The 13011-nt window shown below is 33.1% G+C and overlaps 1 protein-coding gene across 1 annotated transcript in view; it reads right to left on the bottom strand.

Annotated features, from left to right (window-relative positions):
• LOC128993061 (uncharacterized) overlaps positions 1–13011 on the bottom strand; it is a 42728-nt gene that overhangs the window by 218 nt on the left and 29499 nt on the right. The window contains exons 8-14 of the mRNA XM_054416817.1: positions 8974–9095; positions 6633–6717; positions 5816–5910; positions 4836–5053; positions 3863–3962; positions 1982–2113; positions 577–690 (exon numbers count right to left, since the gene is read on the bottom strand). Of these exons, the coding sequence (XP_054272792.1) occupies positions 577–690; positions 1982–2113; positions 3863–3962; positions 4836–5053; positions 5816–5910; positions 6633–6717; positions 8974–9095 (866 nt within the window). The remainder of the gene's footprint in view (positions 1–576; positions 691–1981; positions 2114–3862; positions 3963–4835; positions 5054–5815; positions 5911–6632; positions 6718–8973; positions 9096–13011) is intronic.

The following is a 13011-nucleotide window of genomic DNA, read 5'->3' as shown; positions in this document are numbered from 1 at the left end:
TTGTCTCCATTGGACAATTTAAAGCCCACGGTTAAAGACATGATAACAGAATCAGTTTTTTAAACAAAAGTATTATCACCATGGAAAAAGTAGACATAGGGAATTTTCAGAGAGGGAAGAAGTCTGGGTACAGATAGAACTAGGTGTCGGCTGGACTCCAGGAGTGATTACATCAAGAAATGGTGAGCTATCCTACCAAGTTCGTGTGGTGGACTTCTGAAGCGTAAACACGCAGACCAACTACGTAAGACTGCAAGAGAAGTGGAGCTTTATCTGAAGTGGGAGAAGTGTGATATTGGATTACATGTTTAAAAGTCTTTATTTTACTGTCTTGTTGAAAGCATATGGTTTATGTTCGTTTATGTTTTTGTTGTGATGATTTGAGTTAGTGTTGGGATGACATTAAGATTAAAATGTTCTTTCTTTAACTAGTTTTTTTTTTGTGATTATACTACATTATCAAAAATTTTATCAAATTTAATTTCTAAAACATATTGAGACACATAATAGTTTACGTAGCCCCTCCCCCTGATTATCATTTAAAACATTTGATTTTTCACAATTATGTTACAATACCTGAAGCATTAAGTCGTGGTTTTCATCGAATGTATTGGCCAGACTTTTTGAGATGTTAACATAGGAGGTGATATTTGAACCAGCCACATCTACCAAGCCATCTGCATTGTTGACCTGTAAACCAATAAATGGGCAGAGTTAATTTCAAATGTATTTTGAATTTATAATTCATCCATTTACAACATATACTTTCAAAAAAGAATACACTAATTTGAGACTTCTCCTGAACTAAATTCACTTCAACTAACGCTCTCATCAAATGGGTTGGTTAAAGCATGTCTTCAATACTGTCTGTAAATCACTAATTTTATATTTCGTATTTTATACTACTAACACATGGTATTACATCAGAGATAATTTGTGAATACGTAAGATCTTAGACTATGAAGAGCAGGAGACTTTCCACCGGTTTTAGAATAAAAATGATCATGGTAGAAATGGAATCACTGACAGTTTGTACAGCAATTATTTATTGATTTACGTTGTAAATACCAAATTTTTTTAGCCAAACCAAAAAGACAACTAACTTACTCTAAACTGTAGGATCTTTAATGTTACATGAATCATCAAATTTTCAAGCACTAAGAGATAAAATTTAATTTTTAACAGTAGCATACTCTGTAGGTAGTCCATTTTTTAAATATTTTACCTAACCCGCCATGTTAAATTTCCCTATCACAAGCGTGATGTATATAACTTCGTTACTTCTCGAGTGATGTAAAGTTGGAAAAAACTCACTCGGTGATGTAATGAAACCCATTTAAATAACATTGAGTGCTTAACTTAAAAAATAGACCTCTATGGAGCCAACGACGTTCAACGCTAGAAATCAGCTGCGCACTTGAATTTTATTGTTATGTTTTGAAGAATTTTCCTAACCTAGCTTTTGTTTGTAAATGAACGTTACTGTTAGAAGATGAGTGGAATGGATAATGAAAAATATTGTTCGTAACCTCCTGTATATTGTGGGGTCAGGTAAAATCTTGTACGTTACACGTTACGCAAGAGCGTGTTTACATCACTTCGGTAAATTATGCAACTCGCTTCCGCTCGTTGCACAACATTCACCTGCGTGATGTAAAAACGCTCTTACTCCACTTGTAAGGTAAATAGCTATTACATACACATGGTGTTGACCCTAGTATCCAAAACTCACTCGTGAATGGTAAATTTATATGGTGACTACAACCACATTTGGTTCCTGAATTGCATAACTAAAATAACCATTGTAAAATACAAATTAAATCATTAAAATCAATCAAGCCAAACTAGGTGTGTTGTTAAAGCCAAAACTATAAGTACATATTTTCATTTTACATGCATGCAAACCCCAGAATATCTCTGAAATGTACGTACTATAGAACTGAATTGAATAGAAAAATCTAGCTATGTAGAGGTAACTTACGTAGGAATACATTTCAGAAACTCCTTCCGTCGACCTTATCTGCCGCCCCACCGCTCCATAAGGCTGAACTCGACCCACCAAATACATGGATATCATCAGTGCCTCGGCCATGTCATTGGAGGCAACATTTAGCTACAAATTTAAAAAAAGGCATGTTAAAACCCCTTGTTTGACATAATGAGCAATTATTTATCTCTACAAAAATATTTTTCCTGACAAAATTTATAGTTGTGACAAAATGAGCAAACTTGATTGAACACTTTTTAGTAAAAAGCATTTATATGCCTAATATCTTTGAGAATCATATCAACTTTCTTTTATTATTAAGGTACAGTTCTATGAATGGGGTTCACAAGCTTACATATTGTATCCGAAAATAATTATGTTCACGTATTATAAATATTATATTCTACGTACAATAGGAAGCTAACAGTTACCTACATTTTCAGTGTGGTAGAAAAATACTATTTAAGGGAATATGAAGTTTAAGTCGAAGAATATGAAGAATACCAGTCCTGGTGTTGCTGGGTAGGTGATGAATACTATCCTATGTAGGATTTTTATTTCAAAGGATTTTTAACTTGTATTGAGATGGAATAGGGAATTTGTTTTATAACTAGTGTCATAGGTGTAACAGTTGGTTTGAGTGAATTTTAGAGGATTATTTGCAAGAAAAAGATAAGAGGGTGTTGGTCATGGACTGAATTCTTCCTCTGTCATTTAATTTGAAAAAAAAAAATAGCTTGGTGAGATGACTTAGGTAAGGGAGACCATTATTGGAACAATGGTGAGAGGCAAATTCCTGCGTTTTGCAGAGATAAAAAGAATACTGCAGCTTGTAAGTTTACTTGATGTTTGACTGGGCTCTATCAATTACCAGAGACTCTTCAGGAGTGATTATTTTAATCTCGACTTTAGAAGTGCTTACAGCACTAATGCTAGACAGCCTCGTCTAATAAACCGTTAGACTATTCAACTGATGGCGGGTACCTAGCATAGATGAAACATTCATAAACTGCTATAAATGGCTGTTCAGATTAACCCATTGGCGCCGACTTACGAGCGTTACTCGTACGGCTGCTGCAGGCCCGGCGGCCGACTTACGAGAGCCGCTCGTGTCACCGCTAGGCAGCGCCATTTTTTATTTAGTTATTATTATTTTTCGCCCTTTTTGTTTCTTCTTACTATTATAATGTTTATAAATATATTGCTTCTTGATTTGTGTATTTACTCATTTATTTTAGCGAATAACAAACAATTTTGTGTTGCAATGGAAACCACAAATCACCAAAAATCTGCTGCGGTAAGGTAAACAAAAATTTTTTTTAAATGTTATTACTTATAAAAGTACACAACTTTTGATTTTTCTACGAAGGGAATCAATTGACCTTTATAATAGTAGTGTTATTTGGTGTCTGGATTAATCTTGGAATTTGTATATCAAGTTTACTTTCAAAATATTGTTTTTAAAATTTTTATTTTTATAATCTTTATATATATATATTTTTTTAGTTTTGAACTTTGACTATCCAATTACCACTTTTCTGTAGACAATTTTACTGTGAACAAAATGGCGAAAGAATTATTAATTTACTACCTAAGGTTTTCTTTCTATAGCAGTTAGAGTAAAAGTCTACAAATTCGGTAAAATTAATTGCCGCCAGAGGGTGCTGCAGGTAGCGCATTAATTCCTTCCCCAATGGGTTAAGCAAAGATGGTATTAATGTGGCCCGCATTATTAAAGGTCAATCGTATATCTTTTACACACCGACAAACATATAACACTGCACTGATGCAGTAAAAGCTAAAGATTTTGTAAATTTCCAATGAGTACCGGTATGTCAAGAATTAATTGTAAAACTAATATTTTAGGTTACGAACATTGTCGTACACATCATAGTTGATGTTTTCCTCGGGAGCAAGTTTAGTTACGTTTCTATCTTGAGCAATAACGGCCATATCCACACAATCCATCATATTTCTGAAAACATAAAACAACATTTTAAGTCAAAATAAAATATTAGGGTAAAATGTGGGATTTAGTAAATGTTGGAGATGAAAATTCTTCAAAATTTGTTAAGCACTTAGAATAAAACTTTCTCCTATGTATTTACAATATTATTTACACTAAGTGAATGATTAGTAATAAGGATACTAGCATGTAACCTAAATTATCAATCACATTATCATGATAAAAAAGTTTCAAATAACTTCTCAATCCAGTGACAAAGCACTACGTCATCTGAAGAAATAATAAATCATTTGATTTATTATCTAAAATGCTTTAAACTTTAAACTCTTTAATTTACAGAGGTATTATTTCTCTATGGACTGTTGACTGTAGAGTTTTTATGTGTCAGTTAAAAACTTTGAGAAATAATAAATTTTGAGGCATCCAGGTTTGGTTTGAGGTACCGTATTATAGAATGTGTCAATTAGAGTGAAGACTGGGATACGCATGGGCTCAAGAACTCTTTCTCTACTCTTCGCTTTTGTTAATTTGTTGGTCATCTCAAAAATTGAAAAATTAATTGGCGTTGAATTCCTAATTTACATGACCTTAACTACTATTGAATTTTAAAGATGTTCAATTTAAAATAATCCACTAATAATTTAAAAAGATAATATTTTTTAATTTTAAATAATCTTTGAAAAGAATATATTTTCAATTTTTTTAATGTACCTAATATTGAAATCTTACAATAGTTTATTATAATCCACAATTAATTAATAAAATGAAGTAAGAAAATATTATTTACTTAGCTGTGTTTCAGTATCCTTCTTGTTTACACAGATTTTTCGTAATAGAACATAATAACGTACTTCGAGTAAATTAAAGAAGTGAAATTTTCACCTGGAAAGTTGGTGAACGTGTTTTGCCCGCAGTCGAGGTGTATGGTCAGGTTTTACAGCATATTTCAGATAAACTTTGGCGAGTTTCAACAATATCCTCCCAGTGTACATTTCTAGTACGTCGTCCAATAAATATGTCCCTTTCAGTGTTCCGTTGACCAAAACAGAGAGTATTGTTGAAATTCCAAGCTTCATACTCTCCGCTGAATCATACTCAATCTGGGGAAAATGTACATTATTTGTATGAAATGCTCAGGGAGAAATTTGTGAGTTGTTCTTATTGAAACACTGTTAGACTCTCTAGTTCTTATAAAACAATAGTTAACACAGACACGGTAAAAATCAATAAAAAATAGCAAAATATGTCTGATTTGAGGTGGAACTCTGTAAGAATCCACTCATCCAAATAACTACCACTGAACCATCCTCTTAAAAAGTGGATCTTCAAGTCTTAGTCACAGATAGAGAAACGGCTCAATAATTCCACAAATCATTAACACCAGATCAGAACAATAGAGGTCACAAATTGTGGAGGCATGCACTGTGGATGCGATACTCCCTGGTGTGGATTATCATCTGCACTATTGTGTACTACGACTATCCGCAGTACTATCCTGATAAATAGACCAATTTGTTAAAACCAAGGCAAAAATGTGGTTCGAATTCCACTATAAACTGTAGGTCCCTTAGTTGCCATTAGCTGTGAGGACTATTAAAACAGCTGTGTCTAAGGAATAAGTCGGTCTTAGTCACTAACAAGACCACAAGATCAAGCCACTAATCCTACACTCATCTCCATTCATACTTGGCTTAAAATACCTACTTTGTATGGTCGCCATTTTAATGAAAAAAGTATTAAAAAGGTTACGATTCCTCAATCTATGGTTTTGGTTGTGTTTCTTGTGACGGAAATTACAATGGACTTTGGAACATAGTGGTTAAAAGTTGTGGTACTAAAAAGCTAAATGTGTTGACACAAACCCTGGCCATTGAAGATATAATTCTTCGAATGTAGTATTCATTGTTCAAGTCTTTATACAGTATTTCAGCCAGAGTGGACATAAGGTCTTGCGTAGCTGAAACATAAATCCAAGTTTATTTTAACACACTCACTACCAGCAGAGGTGGTGGTGGACCAGACATACAGAAGAGAGTGATGGTTGGAAGGAAAATCTGTTAATAAAACTTGATGCATTATCATTTACTGGAAAACATGAAGGTAATAACTGCAGTCTTCAAGTAAAACCTAAGTCTTGGACCACAATACTTTTTTTGTTTTAGGTTTACCATTACCAGAAACCTAAACATTGTTTAATAATTGTAATGTGTATATTTTGTTTTGATTAAAGTGATTTACATTTCCATTTGCAACAATATCCTTTTTTGAAAACAGATTTGATTTAACCATCACTTGGCAATTCCCCAGATTTGCTGCTATGGGCAATTTTCATACCATGCAATTTGTCTGAGTTTTATAATCTTGTTATACTTTCTCTTTACATATTAGCCATAAAAATAGAGGAATATATTTTGATGAAAAAATTGCAATATTTTTGTATCCCAACAATGATTGAAAATAAAAGAAAGATAAAAGTATAAAACTTGATTTACTTGATATATGGAAAGCAACACAAAATATTTTGGTAAAACCTTCAATCTAATATAATACTGCTATTCAGATTTATATAAAGAAGCTCTCAACAATATACCCACCATTAGTATACAGTGATCTGATCTTATTTAACTACACTAATCTATTGAAAAATTTGTAAATTATTTACATATAGAATTAACTTACGTTGATAATTATTGTAGCCCATGTAATCATCAATTTCGTTCATTAAGTATTCAATATGCGTTATATTTCTGTCAAAGTCATACAACTGGAAAAAAACAAATTTTAAAACTTAAACTGTTTACAATCACCAAAGAAGAGTGGAACCTTGATAAGAAGACCCTCGATAACAAGTCGCCCTTGATGATAAGTGTCATTTTCAAATCCCCTTACAATTATTTTACCCCTAATCACATGTTATTACAAACTTCGATAAGAAGTCAACCTTGATAACAAGTCTTATTTTACAATTCCCTTGAGAGTTTTGTTATCAAGGTTCTACTGTAGTTCTATAATGCTGTCAGCTTATGAAAATGTTATAAAAATATTTTAAAGATGGCCCTTGTAAGTAATTAATCTCCAAATCTTTTAAGACACTTAGTGTTAAAGATGCTTCTTTTAAGTCTTTTTTTTTGGGGGGGGGGGAGGAGAGAAAATATATGCTTTTCCTACATTCACCTGACAAATTGGGCTTCTTTGCACTGATTATAGTACAGAAAGTTGCTAATTGCTGCATTTCCTTACTTTTGCTATACTCTTTTAATTTTTCCGTACTCTTTTAACTTTTATCACATTATTTTTTTTCTACACTCCAGAATTCAACCAAACATCACAAAACAGTGTGATTTTATTAGGCGCATAATCCGTGTACTCTTCGAAATAGGTTGGCAACACTTAAAGATACTACAACTACGATCAGCTAGCTGGTCCAGAGTTTCCCATTTCGTTCAACACTTGGATAACTTGGATATAGTGTGAAAGACTAGTGTGGATTTTTATATGCTTTTATAGTAACTGTAAGAAAAATATAATGTGTTTGCGAGTGCAAAATGCCTTTGCTGCAATCGAGAAACTTTCCACACTCTCCTGTGGCTTGAGCGTAAACATTTCTCCTGTGTGCAGCAAAGTGTCTCTAGTTAGTCACACAAATAATTATTTAGTATTTACACACACAGTTGGCAAGCCTGTAGTGTGAAACTCCTGCACTGATCAGACTACATTTCTTGAGGTGGTAAAATCAACATGACCTAAGCCCTCAAAGACTCGCACCGTCTCTGGCATTCAGTTCTTTTATGACCTAATATGGCAAATCATTGCTCTTCATTTTTAGCTGTCAATAGGCATCCATGCCAGAGAAAATGAGGTATTTCTGTTTTATAGCTGTTCAAGTTTAAATTGTTTTTATTTTATTGTAAATTAACTAAATCTAACTTATTTTTCTTGCAAAACCATTATTTGTTATAAAATTAAATAAACGGTATCAGCAATCTGACACATACTTTCTCCCATAAGCTTGTCAACAACCTTTATCATGGGAAAGCAGTGGGAGTAACTATTAAAATTTTGTAGGAAAAAATAACAAAAGTTGCAATAACTTTTAAACCGTAAATGTTACAGTAATGGGGGTTGCATTATTTTGTTTACAATTATAAGGACCATAACAAATTAATTTTAATCAGAACCGTGTTTTTCCCAAATTCCGATTTTTTGTAATTTTATGGGATTTTTTTATGAGAAAATAACATAAGCTACAATAACTTTTGAACCGTAATATTTACAGAAATGGGACTTAAACCATTTTGTTCAGAATCTAAAGGACTATAACATACTAGATTTTTATAAAAATAGTTCAGGCCATTTTTGAGAAAATCTGATTTTTCCGTTATTTTATGGTTTTATGAAGAAATTTAAAACACAAATTTCAAAAAAATTAAAAAAATACCTTTAGATACCATGGATTAGTACCTATAAACCAAATTTCATCAAAATCGGACTACTGGTGTGGTCTGTAGCTCTGTATACACATCCACACATACAGACATCACTTTGAAAACAACTTTTTGGGGTTCAGGGGGGCCCAAAATGGATATATCCACTCAAAACTCAAACTTGAAAATTTTGACGAAAACAATACTTTCTCCATGGACTATGTATCGGGGGAGAAAGTAAAAAGATGCTTGTTAATATTTATTGTATGCCAACCAACAGACGGTCCAAAAGACCATTGTTGTAAGTTATAGGCCAACTTTCAATTTTGAAATTGTATAGTTAGGCTCTTTATTTGTTATTGTATGATTGTAAACCTTTTATTTTGTTAAATAAAGCACCTCAATCACTTGTAGTAAATCTCGGTATTAAGGGGCAAACTATCTTAAAAATGAAAGTAAAACTATAAACATCCTTTACCAGTTGTCATTTTAGAATGTCCAAAAGGTATTTGTATAAACACATTAGATGCAGAGGTAGGGATTAAACACTCACAGAATGAATTGGCATTACTTGTATGATGACTTTAATTCCTTACCTCAACATTGATTGTGACAGAAGGTCCGTCTCCGTCCTCATTGAGTAAATATATTACGACCCTGCCTCGAGTCAACCTGAATTGCGAATAAATACCTGAATATGAATATCCAGTCATTCTACCTGAAATTAATCATGGATTAGTTAAACAAATATGGTCTGTAACAATTCAAGGTGTCATTAATGCATTAGAAAACTTTTTATAATTATGTTAAGACAGAAACCTAAAACTTACCAGGTTGGTTGTGCAAAAATATAAGAATGTAATATAATTTATTTTATGCAAGCAATTGATCTATGGTAAAAAAGATTGTTAAGCCACTTATAAAATCTATGGCAAAACCAGTGTGCGTGTTAAGCTGAGTTTAAGACTATAAAGCATGTATTATCAATGAATGAGTGCTGTCCATGATTATCCTGGATTAGATTAGATTAATTATTAGGGGCCAACACTTCTGGATGCATATTTCAGGGCAAGGATGAGTATTAGTAAGTAATACAGATCACAGCTTTTTTACCAAGCTATTGACACTGGACTGGACACGCTATATGTTTAGTATAACTGTAGTGTTACATTTTCAAATAATAAGTAAATTAGTTCAGTTGAATCAAACTCATATTTTAATGTGAACAGAAAAACTAATACAAACAAAACAAATAAAAAATAACAGGTGATCATTTATTCACATACACATATGGTCTTAAGTTATTACATCAGTTAAACACATCAAATTCTCCCCTCTGAAATGTTTTGTTAGAGTGAAAATTTAAAAACGTACGTTTTCAGGAAAAGCACTTTAAAAATTTTTTGTTCCGTTTTTTTTAACTTTTTAATTTTTTTTTTATTTCATTGACATTTGAAGTTTCATAAAATGTCCATGGTAACGCAATATCTTTGGTGATTTTTATAAATAGAGCATCTTTGATGGAAAAACACGAAATTTTGTCACGACCATCACGGACATAAAAACTGAATATTAAAAATAGTTAATATTATTTTTATTACTATGTTTTGCTATAAATTAATTTACTTTTATGGCCATTATACAATAAACAGCTCACTTAGACCGGGCGTATGCTGAGACGCACGTGACAACGCACGCAAGCCAAGTTTTTCGGCGCAAGCCACGCCATCTATGTATAATAACTCCCATCGATGAGCCACGCAGCACACGAATTTTTGACTAGCGCATGCTGAGACGCAGCACACGCAACACATGCACTACGCAGTCACCAAGTAGTTAACTGATTTTCAGCTGTTGTAAACAGTTGTAAATTTTGATTGTTGCAATCGTATCGTTCGAAATTATTTATCGATTGATTTATTAGGTAAGGTTTTAGCCTATTGTTGTCGATTGCTCGACATTTCGATGATATAATAACACAATCATAATAGACAAAATAATTGAATCACTTAGTAAACACTTGCTTATTTGCATTAGCAGAATTGAAAACAAGCTGGAAATTGTTTTGAGAGGTTATGTTTACATAAAAATCATTTAGTTTTCTAGCTCTATTTTTGTTAATTAATGATTCAATATGACGGAAAGTATAGTTCACCACATGGGCAAAAAGTGACTTTTTAACCCTCGCTGATTTTCCGACCTCTGTTTCGCCTCGAACGTAAAACTTGACCTCTGGTCAAAAAGAGTCACTCTAGGCCCTAGTGATGAAAAAAATGCTATTTATCTTAAATTATTTTCTAAAGCTACTCGTTTAGGAGTTACAGACAGCTTGTTGCATTACATTAATAGACAATTAATGGTGGTCTCTTGTCTGTGGTTGCACCTAAGAAAAAATTGCATGTGGTGTACATTCTGCTCCTGTACCTCCTAAACGAGTAAGTTTTGAGAGTAAATTCAAAGAGTAAATACGCCTTGGTACTTAAAATAGCATCTAAAAGACCATAAAATACAGAGTGTTTCAATTTTAAAGTTAGCTGTCACTTTAGGCAAATGGTAGTCATTTTGAAATAAATTGAATCAATATTTTTAATGTATTTTATTATATGACATTTTTTGGATGTAGACACTATTTAGGCCTAAGCCTTATTTTCTACTGTATATGCATTATCCTCTCCAAACATACTTGTTTATGAGCTGCAGGATGCAGAATGTACAAAGCAAGCCACTTTTTTTTGTGCAAATTTGTGCAAAAAAAAAATGTGCAACAAGCCGTAACTCCTAAACGAGTAGCTTAATAAAAAGAACTTAATGAATACAAACTTTTTGAAATCGTATTTACTTTCCAAAACAATCATAAAATAGGCTACAGGGTGTTCCATAAAAAATATTTAAGTTATCAGCCATATTGGAAAATGCAGTCATATAAAAAAAAAAAAACTACTTAATAAATAAAGGGGAGCATCTCATAAGAATGTAAGCCTACGTGTATTCGAACGTTTTCGCAAATATCTACAGGTCGGTACGAATGCGGCCGCCACTACCATTTCCTGCTGAGATGCTGGAAAACCAATGCAATGCAAATAAGTTGCATAGTAATGTTTTCAAATATAAAATGTGAATAATGCATTGATAAAATATTAATACATGTGCTGAACTAGTTAATTAACGTATAGGAATTATATAGGTGTAATTGAGGCATTTCCCTAAATTACGAAGCTATGGCTAAAAATACAGAGTATCACAAAAAAACGTAGCAGAACCAGATTCTACATACAAAAATAAGATGAAAATAAAAAAAAAAATTTCCCAAAATCGCTTAATATTAATATTAAGTTTAGTTTATGAACCTTTGATTTGGATTTTCAGCTCTAAACAGGATTTTAAGAACAAGTACAATGTGTTACGTGGATTCAAAAATGGAAATAAGAATATTTTTAAATTATAAAGGTCCGTACCGATAGTCTATTATGACGTTTCAAAACTGCATACACCACAGATAATTCACATTGGAACTCAATCGACGCTCAATTGTTTGTTGTCATCGTTCACACGAGTTGTGTTTAGTGTGTCTGAAAATCTGTGTCTGTGCTACAAACTGAGACATGCCACGCAGCACACGCATTTAGTTGCAGAGAACACAGCTGGTTAGTTGTCAAGATGGCTGAAAGTACCTACTACTTCGAGTCCGACAAGGGAATTGAGGAATCGGTTCGTCTTATATTGTGTTTCGTGCTTGCACCCAAGCTGTGTTGCATGCGTCGAAAACTGTGACAGGCCGGCCCACGCGTGTGTCAGTCACATACACGCGTGCGTCTCAGCTTACGCGGCGCCGTAAGATAACATGACGGTACAGTTTTCTGCCTTGTGCTGTGTTGCGTGCGTTGCGCCGCCTGCGTCTCAGCATACGCCCAGCCTTAGCTTTAGGTATATTTGGTCTTTCTAGAAAAAATTTAAAAAAACTAAAATAATTGAAAAAAGCCAATAAAATCTTTTAAGTTTGTATAACTCCGAAAACGGCAAAAACACTTACCTGAGACCTGAAAAATCGTTATGTTTTTATTGAGGTGTGCCTCTTTTGTGTATAAATCATTGAAATATGATGATATTTAAATTTTTTACATATTTATGATAGAAATCATCAATGTGACGGTCTGGGACAAGCGGTACGGTCGTGAATTGTCTGGAATAATCGAAATCTTTCGAAACAATCCTTCAATTATACTGTTAGTTATAATAAAAATATGTGTTTCAATTGAACTAAACTGTTCAATTTACAATGATATTTAAGTTATTGTCACGACCAAACACAGTATAATCCATAAGGCTAGATTGGTCGTGAAAAAACCCACGATGGTCGTGAAACTTTGGTCGTGACATTACGTGTTATTTGGCTCTGTTCTGGCGGTAGCCCTGCACCTCATGTTCGAGGATACAAAGTGGACTTCTAGGTTAATCTAGCAATTGAAATATCTTATAAACAAAAATTAACACCATGTCTACTTCATCGAATGACTACGTACGGTCATGGACACACCAAAATTACAAAAAAACACAATCTTTCCTTTATTAATCTTGTAATTCCTCCTTTCAACTCGAAATGACCGGCACTACAATCCTGACGTACACCCCGAACT

Source organism: Macrosteles quadrilineatus, unplaced genomic scaffold, assembly GCF_028750875.1.
Source record: "Macrosteles quadrilineatus isolate MER2022 unplaced genomic scaffold, UCM_ALF_1.0 Scaffold_4__1_contigs__length_99947679, whole genome shotgun sequence".
NCBI classification, from domain to species: domain Eukaryota; kingdom Metazoa; phylum Arthropoda; class Insecta; order Hemiptera; family Cicadellidae; genus Macrosteles; species Macrosteles quadrilineatus.
Note: the sequence above shows the minus strand (reverse complement) of the source record. Positions and strands in the feature narration are given on the sequence as shown.